This window comes from Haematobia irritans, chromosome 5, assembly GCF_050003625.1.
Source record: "Haematobia irritans isolate KBUSLIRL chromosome 5, ASM5000362v1, whole genome shotgun sequence".
In the NCBI taxonomy this organism is placed as follows: Eukaryota; Metazoa; Arthropoda; class Insecta; order Diptera; family Muscidae; genus Haematobia; species Haematobia irritans.
Genome location: NC_134401.1, coordinates 58,879,846 through 58,893,251, shown reverse-complemented (window position 1 = coordinate 58,893,251; position 13,406 = coordinate 58,879,846). Strand labels below are relative to the sequence as shown.

The 13,406-nt window shown below is 32.9% G+C and overlaps 2 protein-coding genes across 2 annotated transcripts; one reads left to right on the top strand and one right to left on the bottom strand.

Annotated features, from left to right (window-relative positions):
* Window positions 1-6,781: 6,781 nt before the first annotated feature.
* LOC142239723 (mitochondrial carrier homolog 2-like) lies at window positions 6,782-8,329 on the top strand. The gene is made up of 5 exons (XM_075311506.1): window positions 6,782-6,977; window positions 7,139-7,304; window positions 7,478-7,796; window positions 7,888-8,066; window positions 8,130-8,329. Exons 1-5 carry the CDS (start codon window positions 6,782-6,784, stop codon window positions 8,206-8,208), a joined length of 939 nt encoding a protein of 312 aa, XP_075167621.1. The 3' UTR covers window positions 8,209-8,329.
* Window positions 8,330-9,505: 1,176 nt separating this feature from the next.
* Window positions 9,506-11,016, bottom strand: LOC142239721 (mitochondrial carrier homolog 2-like). The gene is made up of 4 exons (XM_075311505.1): window positions 10,821-11,016; window positions 10,494-10,659; window positions 10,002-10,320; window positions 9,506-9,914 (listed from the first exon to the last, which is right to left on the bottom strand). Exons 1-4 carry the CDS (start codon window positions 11,014-11,016, stop codon window positions 9,732-9,734), a joined length of 864 nt encoding a protein of 287 aa, XP_075167620.1. The 3' UTR covers window positions 9,506-9,731.
* Between the last annotated feature and the right edge of the window lie 2,390 nt (window positions 11,017-13,406).

Genomic DNA, 13,406 nt, shown 5'->3' with positions numbered 1-13,406 from the left:
TTTATTTCCATTAAGGTAAATTTTTGTGTTAAATAATAAAATTTACTTGTTTCAGTAAAAAAAATCCTAAACTGAAAGCAGTTAGGAATAGTTCATTAACTAGTATAAGCCATGGAATTTTACTAATACTGTTTCCTTCGCGGGATATAAGAATTTACTACCGAAAAAGACAATTTTATTCACTGATAACAAAGCATTCGTAAAAATAAACAAAAACAGAACTAAACCCAAGTTTCCACAAATTTATAAAATGATAATTCTCACTTCCTTTATTATAGAAAGCTTATCATACATACGAATAACACTTGGCATAGAAAAATATTTTAGTTCATTCGTACTAAGAAGTATTCAATCCATTTAAAACTTATATAGGAAATTTTCCTATATTTCTTTTATCTACCTGTAATCGATACCTGTAGTCGATATGTTTGTGCGTGGGTTGTATTTATACCCTACACCACTACTGTGGTACAGGGTATAATAAGTTTGTGCATTTGTATGTAACGCCAAGAAGGAAAAGTCTGAGACCCATCGTTTAGTATACCGATCGTCTTAGAATTAAATTCTGAGTCGATTTAGCGATGTCCGTCTGTCTGTCTGTCCGTCCGTCTGTCTGTTCATGTATTTTTGTGCGCAAACTACAGGTCGCAGTTTAAGTCCGATCGTCCTCAAATTTGGCACAGGGTCGTTCTGGGGAACAAAGACGATCGCTATTGATTTTGGAAAAAATCGGTTCAGATTTAGATATAGCTGTCATATATATTTATCCCCGATCTGGTCATAATTGGCGTGTTTATCAACCGATGTTCTTCAAATTCCGTACATTCGAATATTTTATGAGTCTCGAAAAACTTGCAAAATACCGGCCAAATCGGTTCAGATTTGGATATAGCTCCCATATATATATTTCGTCCGATTTAGACTCATATGGCAACAGAGGCCAAAGTTTACTGCCGATTTTCGTGAAATTATTCACAGAGAGTAGAATTAACATTCTACCAATGCTTGCTAAATTTGATTGCAATCGGTTCAGATTTAGATATAGCTCACATATATAGCTCACATATATAGTTTTCGTCCGATTTGCACTTATATGGCCTAAAAAGCTAGAGTTTTGTCCTGACTTACTTCAAATTTTGCACGAGAGGTACGTTTAACGGTGTCGTTATGTGTGCCAAAATTGGTTAAAATCGGTTCAGATTTAGATATAGCTCCCATATATATCTTTCGTCCGGTTTGGACTTATATGGCCTCAAAAGCCAGATTTTGCCCTGTTTCATATTTTAGATCTGTTTCATATTTTAGACCTATTTTCAATGAGATTTTCCTCCAATTGACTGGATAGTTTCCACAGAGAATATATTTAATATGATATTTAAGTGTGTCAAGTTTGATCTAATTTGGTTCAGATTTAGATAAAGCCTCCATATATTCGTTTTTCCGGTTTATACAAATAAGGCCAAAATTCCCACACTTGACACAAAATTCTGTGATAATTTCCCCATATCTTAGTCATATCCTAAACACTGTAATGCCAGAATCTCCACAGAACGGTTGAGTTTTAAATAAGACTCCAAGTCGCTCGACTTGACCAAATAATATATCACAACCCACACTTGACCATATATCTTGGCGGGATCTAACCAATATCCCTGTAAAGTCGCCACTGCTAAGTATCAAAAATTGTAAATATTACTAAAATTGCCCTATATCTCGAATACATATGTATCACCTGATAAATCATAAATGCTCTTTTGTATAATTGCATTAAAATTTCTCTCGCTTCATATTTCCCATATTTTTTTACTATGTTAACATTGTGTTTCATCCCAGGGCGTTAGCCGATTTAAATTGTAATTCTAGAGTTTTTGTAAAAGTACAAAAAATTGTCTCCATTAAAAGTATTTGTATCTGGAAATGCAAACCTTTATATAGCTCCCAGCAAATTTGAAGTAGTTGAGAGTCTACATAGTGGTGAAGGGTATAATATAGTCGGCTCAGTCCGACTTTAGATTTTACTTACTTGTTTTAGTTGGAATCGTGATGTTATGATATAGAAAAATAATTTAGTAAAATAATATAATAAATAACAAATAAAATATATAAAATATTTGTTATTTTAAATTAGTGAGAAAAAATTATGTTCGTGATGGTGTATAAAGAAAGAAAACAGAATAACAACAACTTCATTCGTCTTCATTTTGGAATCTTCAATTAACTGGTAATATTCTGTGACGCTAATCTTTTGGGAAAAATGGGTTTATTTTTTATATTTGTAGGTATTGAAATTGTAAAAGGAGGACAAAATCGTTACGCAGCCAACTTATTAAAAGTGAAAGGTACAAGAAGAAGAAAAATGCGATTTACAGTTTACAGTAATATTACATGGAAATTGGAAATAGTGGAATAATAAACTAATATTTCAAGGCCAGTCAATGCTGTTGATTATAAATAAGAATATTTAATATATTAATAAAACATTTATTTAATAGGAGAAAAAATGCTTATATAAATAAATAAATTGTATTTAAAAACGAAGGTAAGCAGTCCTAATTTTGAAGTAAACGGTTTACCACAAATATGTAAGATTTGTCCAAATGAATGAAAAAAGTTAAATAAAATCATTCCATATATTCATTCAATTCAGTTAAATTTTTTCATCCTGTAGTATAGTGGTACATAAATATAGGAAAATGTTAACTAATATAAGGAATGCATTCTACCTAATTTCTACGAAAATAACATCGTTCAAACAAATAAAAATGCCTTTGGCGCTATACGAAGTTCAACTTTCTTCACAATGAGTTCATTTTAACTTTAAGAAGGGGTCACTTTTTTCTGGGTGCATTAAGAAGATAAATGGTTAACCTGCACTGAAAAAAATGTAGCTCGTAATTTATGGTGAATTTTGAATTTCAATTTAATTAAATTAATTAATGAAATTAGTTCCAATTTCAAAAAATATTATGAAAATCTCGTAATAATTATTATTTTTAACTCTTTTACAGTTCACACGACTCTTTAAAATTAGTTAAAAATTTTACTTTAGGTCGTGTACTCCGATATAGTTTGAAATTACAACGATTTGGTCATTTTTTCGTGCCAAATTTTTACTTACATGTATTACAAAATTTTTTCATATCAGTCAGTTAATTTCTCACAATAATCTTTAAATTTGATATTATGTAATTTTAGTACATTTTGGCGTCGAAAAGTACATATTTAATAAATTTTTAGTACATTTTCGTCAATATCATTTATTATCCGTGATATAAAGTTCGCCCAGGTCGAATTGTATATAGCCTCCACCATGTATTTATTTATTTCGTCTATTGTGTACCAAGTTCTACTAAGTTTTCTTGAGTTTTTTTACTTAAGTTTTGCACAAAGAATACAACTAGAAATTACGTTGATAACTTTACCCGTTCAAAACTTACCGAATTATGTATTTCAAAAATTGCAATTGTGTAGTGGAGCGTACAAAAATGAGATTACTCTATGGGTCGGACAATGTGTCGTATTCTTAATATGACATTATGAGAAACATTGAGTATACGCTCCAATGCAATTACTAGAGCGTTGCATCGGTCATATACATATTTTTATGTTCGAGAACAACTCGAAGTCCAACAAGTAACATAAGGTTGAGATTTGTAGTCGTTCCCGTTTGAACCGATGTTTGTACGTTCGAATACAATCATAACTCGTTCTCGCTTGTATTGTATGAAACGGTCAATCAAACAACTTCAGTTTGTGAAGGAATCGAGGATTTCGATTCCTTTTTTTGCACTCATATAGTAACAACAAAAAAAAACTTTTATATGTATTGTACGTTTTTTTGTATCAAAAGTCACATTTTTTATTGAAATTTAACAAACTTAAAGGCTTTATTTCACTTACAATGCATATTATTTTCATTTTAATTCCACTTCTGTGAGACTGTAACAATATCTAAGGCATTTAGGTCTGTTTGCGTATTCGATACATTTTGATTACTATCACAAATTTTTACTGGAAGTCCTTCGTTTTGTGGGAACTACCTTCCCAACACCTCTATTTTATTTACTTGTTATTTTATAATATTAAATAATCTAAGCATGCTTTGGATTTGGAAAAAAATGATTTGTCATTTTTTTAAATAAAATTTTAGTTTGGTTTTGAAATTGTGGGAAATTCGAAATACCTTACTTTTATTTAAATTGTAGAAAATACCTACAGTTAACATTTCCCAGTAAAAACATTTTTCTTTTCATGAGCTATCAAAGTGCTTTAAAAACGTGCTAACGACAACTTAAATTTCTAAATCCAGACTCGACTTTAAGTAGAAATTATTGTATGTATACGTTTTTAAAATAAAGTGTTGAAAAACATCCTCTATTTTTGAACGCTATTTTGGTTTGTGGTCAAGATACAAAAACTCCTCCCATTTAAAAACTATTTCACTAATTTTAGAATTGACCCTAGCCTTCTTTCATGAAAAGATACCCATTTTTAAGCTGAATCACTTAACTATAAGGAGCCACCGTGGTGCAATGTTTAGCATGCCCGCCTTGCATACACAAGGTCGTGGGTTCGATTCCTGCTACGACCGAACACCAAAAGCAGCACTCAGTGATAAGAGAGAAGTTCACCACTGTGGTATCACAATGGACTGAATAGTCTAAGTGAGCCTGGAAAACAGTTTATATAAGAGAAATTCACAAATGCTATTATAACCAAATTCGCGTTCGTATTTTAAGGAGATGAAATCTTTGGCCTCACGACAATATTTTTTCAGTGCACAAAGTGAATCACACCTACTATTTTAATTTAGTAATATTGTAATAACTTTGGAATATTATAATAACATAAAAATGATAAACGAGTCAAATGCCAATATTCCCAATAATTTACTGACAGTTTATCTAACAAATTTGTATGGTAAAAGCAGATTTAAAGTTTACGATAACTTTTATGAATATGAGGAAAAAACTTTACAACAAGGTGTATTTGCTGCAAAAATGCCCGCATATTGGCTGGAATCATTATTGTTTCAACTGAGCTTTGAAGTATGTGGAAAACCTTAATCTCTGCAGCAAGGCTTAGATAAAAATGTCGTTTTATCCATATTTAAATAGAAAGATGTCGAAAATAAAAAAGCCAAAAATAGCTAAAAGGGTCATGGAAAAAAGCCAGAAAAAAGCTTAAAGCTAAATGCACTTTTTTCCCGCTAAACGTCTTCAAAAAAAGCCAAATCTAGCTGGAAAAAAGCTAAATTGACAACGCTGGAGATTATGTACTGAATTTGAGTAAGATCGGTTAATAAATAAGGCTATTATGACCAACTTTTGCAAAATCGGGCAATACATATATCGGTGCCTACATTCCAAAATATTCTACGTCTAAAAAGTGAATTTTACAAGAAAGAAGTTCAAAGTTTTTTTTTTTTAAGTTCTAAACAACCATATAAGATAGAAATTCCCTTATTTTTGTCTTAAAATCATATTTTTTATATATTTTTTTAATATGAACGAACTCTAAATAGTAATAATTGAACATGACTAAAAATGACTTAGACCACTTTAAACCTAACAAAGCTTTTTGACCTTTTAAGATTGGACATTTTTTAAAACTTTAGTCACAGTGCAATATTAACCATAACTTTTGATAGAAATATCCAATAAATTCGAATTTTTGACAGGATGCAATTCACATCAATCGGAATAAAAAACACCGAACTCTATCAAAACATGCTAAGTCGACTTAGCGTACTCTGGAATGGGGGCATCGTATGGAAGTGTATGGGAGCTATATTTAAATCTGAAGCGATTTCCATGATTTTTTGCACATATAGTCAGTACTATAAAAGATTAGAGTAACCCAACTCTGAGTAAGATCGGTCGATAAATAAGGGACTTATGACTAAATTTGGGAAAATCGGGCGATACATATATATGAGAGCTATCTCTGAACATATTTCGTTGAAATCTGGGACACATGGTAAATTAGATTACTTTGTGGCAAATTTGACACCCATCGGTTAGTAAATGAGCGCAATTTGACCCTATTTATCGAAATCGGTCGACACATATATATGGCAGCTATATCTAAATTTGATCCGATTTTTTCCAAATTCAAATCCAAGCGTTCGTCCCTGGGCTAAAAAAACGCTCTATACCAAATTTCATCAAAATCGCTTAATAATTGCGACCGGAATCCTGCGAACAACAAATACATGGACAGACGGCCACCAAGGGCTAGATCAACTCAGGAGTTGATTCTGAGTCGATCGGTATATATTTTGTGCGGTCTAAAATCAATATTTCTGGTATTCACATTTTTTGGCAGATCAGAGTTATTATACTCTGACCACTATGTCAGGGTATAATAACTTTTTTACTAGCATGTTTATTGTTTTAAAAGCTGTATATTGTTTCATAGCAAATTGATACAGGGTGGCGTTCGCGTATATTTCTGTCAATGTTAGCAAAGACAGTAAAATCGTTGTTTAACTCTCTACCAAGTTTTTAATAGATAGTGTGCGCAAACAGACCTATTATCGTCATCATATATACTTTTGGATTTTTATTTTAAAGTTCTTGTTGAAAAACCAAACATAGTAACCTTAAAAATCAACAACAAATGTTGCCTGGGTTACGCATTCTCTTTAGAGTCTAGTAAATTCAACAATTGTTGCCAGTTATATTCTAACAATTGACTTATATAGTCGAATTTGTGAAGAAAAACGAAATATCAAAATACGAAATATATATTTTCAATTTTCGCGAGTGAAAATAATAGAATGTGCTCTTGGATACGTTTTGGTATGTTATTTGGATATGCTGCTCTTCATCCATTGGAATATTTCACGGTTCTAGTTCAATTGGGACATGAGCCGATATCAGCAGTACCAGGACTGTCGGTATTGGGAGAACCAATTATGATACTGCCGAATATATTCCAATATAGTATGAGGCGGCGATTAAGTTTTAAGGCCGGTACTATGATCGGATTTCAGTTTGAAATTTTCGGGGTTACTTTATGAAAATAGATCGATTTAAAGCAGATAATCAACTCGAAACCCGAACATAGTACAGGCCTTTAGATTAAATTAAAATGAATTTTTATTAATTGTTTTTCTATTTTAAAATATTTTCAGTTGGCCATATCCGAAACATTGATGGTATTTATGGCTGCTATCGGGGTTTCCTCCCAGAATTAGTGGCGGCGATTTTTCGCATGTTGGTGATTGAAATTGCGGACCGTTTGGGTCTAAAATCTATTGAGGGAGACAATGATGAAATGCCCCTTAGTGATGAAGAAATGTAAGTATTCTATAATAAAATCAAAAATCAAATTGAAAAGAATTTTTCAAGCTTGAGAGATTGAAAAATTCTTCTCAATTTGATAAGCCCAAAAAAAGATAGAATAAATTATCAAATTATCTTAAAAAAATCACAAATTTCAATTTAAATTTTGTGTTGCTATTTATTCCAAGGTACATTAGATTCAAACAAAATTTAAAGTACGATGTTCTCGTTAGTGTATTGGGCATTATCGTTTCGCATCTCTTCCGTGTTATCTCGGTGCGAATGATGGCCCAATTCATTGGTCGTGAATCTTTGTACAAATCCATATTGGGTTCAATAGCTGAAATTTACAAACATGAAGGAATTTCAGGACTCTTTTCAGGTATTTTACCCAAGATATTGTATGAAGTTTCTTGCCTGGTATTGACCAGCCCCACTGTGTTTCTACTAAGCAAATATCTGATCAAGGATAAATTGATCATTAAATTCGCTGCTGGTATTACACAGGTACATAAATCACATTTCCGTTTATATTAACTTTGAAAATTTATATAGTATATGTATATTTTTAATTTTTGTTTTTTTTTTTTATTTGCAGTATGCATTTTCATGTGTTCTATATCCTTTGAATGTGGTATCCACATGTATGACTGTATCGGGATCCCGAATAATGGCTGGTCAACTTCCCATAATGCCTCAATATAGTGGATGGATGGATTGTTTCAGTGATTTACAAGCCCGCAAAGAACTCAACAGGGGAGGCTCATTGTTTTGGAGGTAAAGTATTAAGATAGCCAATCGATTTCGTTATAAGTGACGGTATAATTATCTGTTTTCCAGATCTGCTGGAGATTTCTCAAAGCTCATGGCAAATAATGGTGGCTATGTTCCAATACGTACTTTAGCCAAATATCAATAAATGCGATCGAAGAAGTAGAAGGAAAACAAAACAAATTTCAGTTGAATCTCCAATCAATGTACAATCCAACCACCAAATCTGTCTTCACTATACTCTGGCTTTGCTTTGGATATTTTTTCATTTTCTCGAGTTTTTGTTAATGAATGCCATTAGACATGGTTATCGACTTTCATGGTCTAAACTACAAATTTGGTATCTAAAACAAAAAAACAGTTTTAATTTTTATTACATAAATTACATAATTTTTATTTATGTTTCTGTTATATGTACTTTTTGGTATATTAATAAAACTATCCTCTGTTAATTTATTTGCAATGTGTTCTCTTACTAAAAGATAGGTAATTGTGATTTCAGTCTATGGGGGGTTGGCCAGAGTTAATTAAGAGAATATAATGTTGACGGGCAGCCATACCGTTGGGTTCAAATCATCTATCCGTTTTTTGCACAATCGAAAGGGATTCTTTACTGAGAGGAGATAATATACCGCTAATAAACTTGTGGGTGTTTGCTCGAAACTGGAATTGAACCCATCACCTTTTGTACGGAAGGCGGGCGCGCTTTCCATTGCACCACGGCGGCTCGTCTATATATAGTACATATAGTATCCACATTCGTGGCAAGAGTTTCCCCACATGTAAGAAGGCATTGGCTGGTAGCACCTGGGGGAAAGATAAAGAGAAGATACATATGATCGGCGATGGCAGTGATGGGGAATAAGGACGGCATTGAGGGCGGCACACACGGCAGCGGTTCGGAAGCCAATTGACTCCTACCAGTGCAGCGTTGTACTGGGGGGAAGATCACCACCAATCAGCGACGAAGAAGGACGGCTTCCTTGAGAAACCAGGTCGTTGCTATCTCACCTAAGGTGGGGGATCTGCAGTTACTTGAACCCAGCAATCCAGGATGTTTACCCTTTCCCTTTCGATTGTGCAAAAAACGGATAGATGATTTGAACCCAACGGTATGGCTGCCCGTCAACATTATATTCTCTTAATTAACTCTGGCCAACCCCCCATAGACTGAAATCACAATTACCTATCTTTTAGTAAGAGAACACATTGCAAATAAATTAACAGAGGACAGTTTTATTAATATACCAAAAAGTACATATAACAGAAACATAAATAAAAATTAAGTAATTTATGTAATAAAAATTAAAGATTGTTTTTTGTTTTAGATTCCAAATTTGTAGTTTAGACCATGAAAGTCGATAACCATGTCTAATGGCATTCATTAACAAAAACTCTAGAAAATTAAAAAATATCCAAAGTATATATAGCAAAGCCAGAATATAGTGAAGACAGATTTGATGATTGGATTCTACAGTGATTGGAGATTCAACTGAAATTTGTTTTGTTTTCCTTCTACTTCTTCGATGGCATTTATTGATATTTGGCTAAAGTACGTATGGGAACATAGCCACCATTATTTGCCATGGGCTTTGAGAAATCTCCAGCAGATCTGGAAAACAGATAATTATACCGTCACTTATAACGAAATCGATTGGCTATCTTAATACTTTACCTCCAAAACAATGAGCCTCCCCTGTTGAGTTCTTTGCGGGCTTGCAAATCACTGAAACAATCCATCCATCCACTATATTGAGGCATTATGGGAAGTTGACCAGCCATTATTCGGGATCCCGATACAGTCATACATGTGGATACCACATTCAAAGGATATAGAACACATGAAAACGCATACTGCAAATAAAAAAACAAAAATTAAAAAATATACATATACTATATAAATTTTCAAAATTAATATAAACGGAAATGTGATTTATGTACCTGTGTAATACCAGCAGCGAATTTAATGATCAATTTATCCTTGATCAGATATTTGCTTAGTAGAAACACAGTGGGGCTGGTCAATACCAGGCAAGAAACTTCATACAATATCTTGGGTAAAATACCTGAAAAGAATCCTGAAATTCCTTCATGTTTGTAAATTTCAGCTATTGAACCCAATATGGATTTGTACAAAGATTCACGACCAATGAATTGGGCCATCATTCGCACCGAGATAACACGGAAGAGATGCGAAACGATAATGCCCAATACACTAACGAGAACATCGTACTTTAAATTTTGTTTGAATCTAATGTACCTTGGGATAAATAGCAACACAAAATTTAAATTGAAATTTGTGATTTTCTTAAGATAATTTGATAATTTATTCTATCTTTTTTTGGGCTTATCAAATTGAGAAGAATTTTTCAATCTCTCAAGCTTGAAAAATTCTTTTCAATTTGATTTTTGATTTTATTATAGAATACTTACATTTCTTCATCACTAAGGGGCATTTCATCATTGTCTCCCTCAATAGATTTTAGACCCAAACGGTCCGCAATTTCAATCACCAACATGCGAAAAATCGCCGCCACTAATTCTGGGAGGAAACCCCGATAGCAGCCATAAATACCATCAATGTTTCGGATATGGCCAACTGAAAATATTTTAAAATAGAAAAACAATTAATAAAAATTCATTTTAATTTAATCTAAAGGCCTGTACTATGTTCGGGTTTCGAGTTGATTATCTGCTTTAAATCGATCTATTTTCATAAAGTAACCCCGAAAATTTCAAACTGAAATCCGATCATAGTACCGGCCTTAAAACTTAATCGCCGCCTCATACTATATTGGAATATATTCGGCAGTATCATAATTGGTTCTCCCAATACCGACAGTCCTGGTACTGCTGATATCGGCTCATGTCCCAATTGAACTAGAACCGTGAAATATTCCAATGGATGAAGAGCAGCATATCCAAATAACATACCAAAACGTATCCAAGAACACATTCTATTATTTTCACTCGCGAAAATTGAAAATATATATTTCGTATTTTGATATTTCGTTTTTCTTCACAAACTCGACTATATAAGTCAATTGTTAGAATATAACTGGCAACAATTGTTGAATTTATATGGTTACTAGACTCTAAAGAGAATGCGTAACCCAGGCAACATTTGTTGTTGATTTTTAAGGTTACTATGTTTGGTTTTTCAACAAGAACTTTAAAATAAAAATCCAAAAGTATATATGATGACGATAATAGGTCTGTTTGCGCACACTATCTATTAAAAACTTGGTAGAGAGTTAAACAACGATTTTACTGTCTTTGCTAACATTGACAGAAATATACGCGAACGCCACCCTGTATCAATTTGCTATGAAACAATATACAGCTTTTAAAACAATAAACATGCTAGTAAAAAAGTTATTATACCCTGACATAGTGGTCAGAGTATAATAACTCTGATCTGCCAAAAAATGTGAATACCAGAAATATTGATTTTAGACCGCACAAAATATATACCGATCGACTCAGAATCAACTCCTGAGTTGATCTAGCCCTTGGTGGCCGTCTGTCCATGTATTTGTTGTTCGCAGGATTCCGGTCGCAATTATTAAGCGATTTTGATGAAATTTGGTATAGAGCGTTTTTTTAGCCCAGGGACGAACGCTTGGATTTGAATTTGGAAAAAATCGGATCAAATTTAGATATAGCTGCCATATATATGTGTCGACCGATTTCGATAAATAGGGTCAAATTGCGCTCATTTACTAACCGATGGGTGTCAAATTTGCCACAAAGTAATCTAATTTACCATGTGTCCCAGATTTCAACGAAATATGTTCAGAGATAGCTCTCATATATATGTATCGCCCGATTTTCCCAAATTTAGTCATAAGTCCCTTATTTATCGACCGATCTTACTCAGAGTTGGGTTACTCTAATCTTTTATAGTACTGACTATATGTGCAAAAAATCATGGAAATCGCTTCAGATTTAAATATAGCTCCCATACACTTCCATACGATGCCCCCATTCCAGAGTACGCTAAGTCGACTTAGCATGTTTTGATAGAGTTCGGTGTTTTTTATTCCGATTGATGTGAATTGCATCCTGTCAAAAATTCGAATTTATTGGATATTTCTATCAAAAGTTATGGTTAATATTGCACTGTGACTAAAGTTTTAAAAAATGTCCAATCTTAAAAGGTCAAAAAGCTTTGTTAGGTTTAAAGTGGTCTAAGTCATTTTTAGTCATGTTCAATTATTACTATTTAGAGTTCGTTCATATTAAAAAAATATATAAAAAATATGATTTTAAGACAAAAATAAGGGAATTTCTATCTTATATGGTTGTTTAGAACTTAAAAAAAAAAAACTTTGAACTTCTTTCTTGTAAAATTCACTTTTTAGACGTAGAATATTTTGGAATGTAGGCACCGATATATGTATTGCCCGATTTTGCAAAAGTTGGTCATAATAGCCTTATTTATTAACCGATCTTACTCAAATTCAGTACATAATCTCCAGCGTTGTCAATTTAGCTTTTTTCCAGCTAGATTTGGCTTTTTTTGAAGACGTTTAGCGGGAAAAAAGTGCATTTAGCTTTAAGCTTTTTTCTGGCTTTTTTCCATGACCCTTTTAGCTATTTTTGGCTTTTTTATTTTCGACATCTTTCTATTTAAATATGGATAAAACGACATTTTTATCTAAGCCTTGCTGCAGAGATTAAGGTTTTCCACATACTTCAAAGCTCAGTTGAAACAATAATGATTCCAGCCAATATGCGGGCATTTTTGCAGCAAATACACCTTGTTGTAAAGTTTTTTCCTCATATTCATAAAAGTTATCGTAAACTTTAAATCTGCTTTTACCATACAAATTTGTTAGATAAACTGTCAGTAAATTATTGGGAATATTGGCATTTGACTCGTTTATCATTTTTATGTTATTATAATATTCCAAAGTTATTACAATATTACTAAATTAAAATAGTAGGTGTGATTCACTTTGTGCACTGAAAAAATATTGTCGTGAGGCCAAAGATTTCATCTCCTTAAAATACGAACGCGAATTTGGTTATAATAGCATTTGTGAATTTCTCTTATATAAACTGTTTTCCAGGCTCACTTAGACTATTCAGTCCATTGTGATACCACAGTGGTGAACTTCTCTCTTATCACTGAGTGCTGCTTTTGGTGTTCGGTCGTAGCAGGAATCGAACCCACGACCTTGTGTATGCAAGGCGGGCATGCTAAACATTGCACCACGGTGGCTCCTTATAGTTAAGTGATTCAGCTTAAAAATGGGTATCTTTTCATGAAAGAAGGCTAGGGTCAATTCTAAAATTAGTGAAATAGTTTTTAAATGGGAGGAGTTTTTGTATCTTGACCAC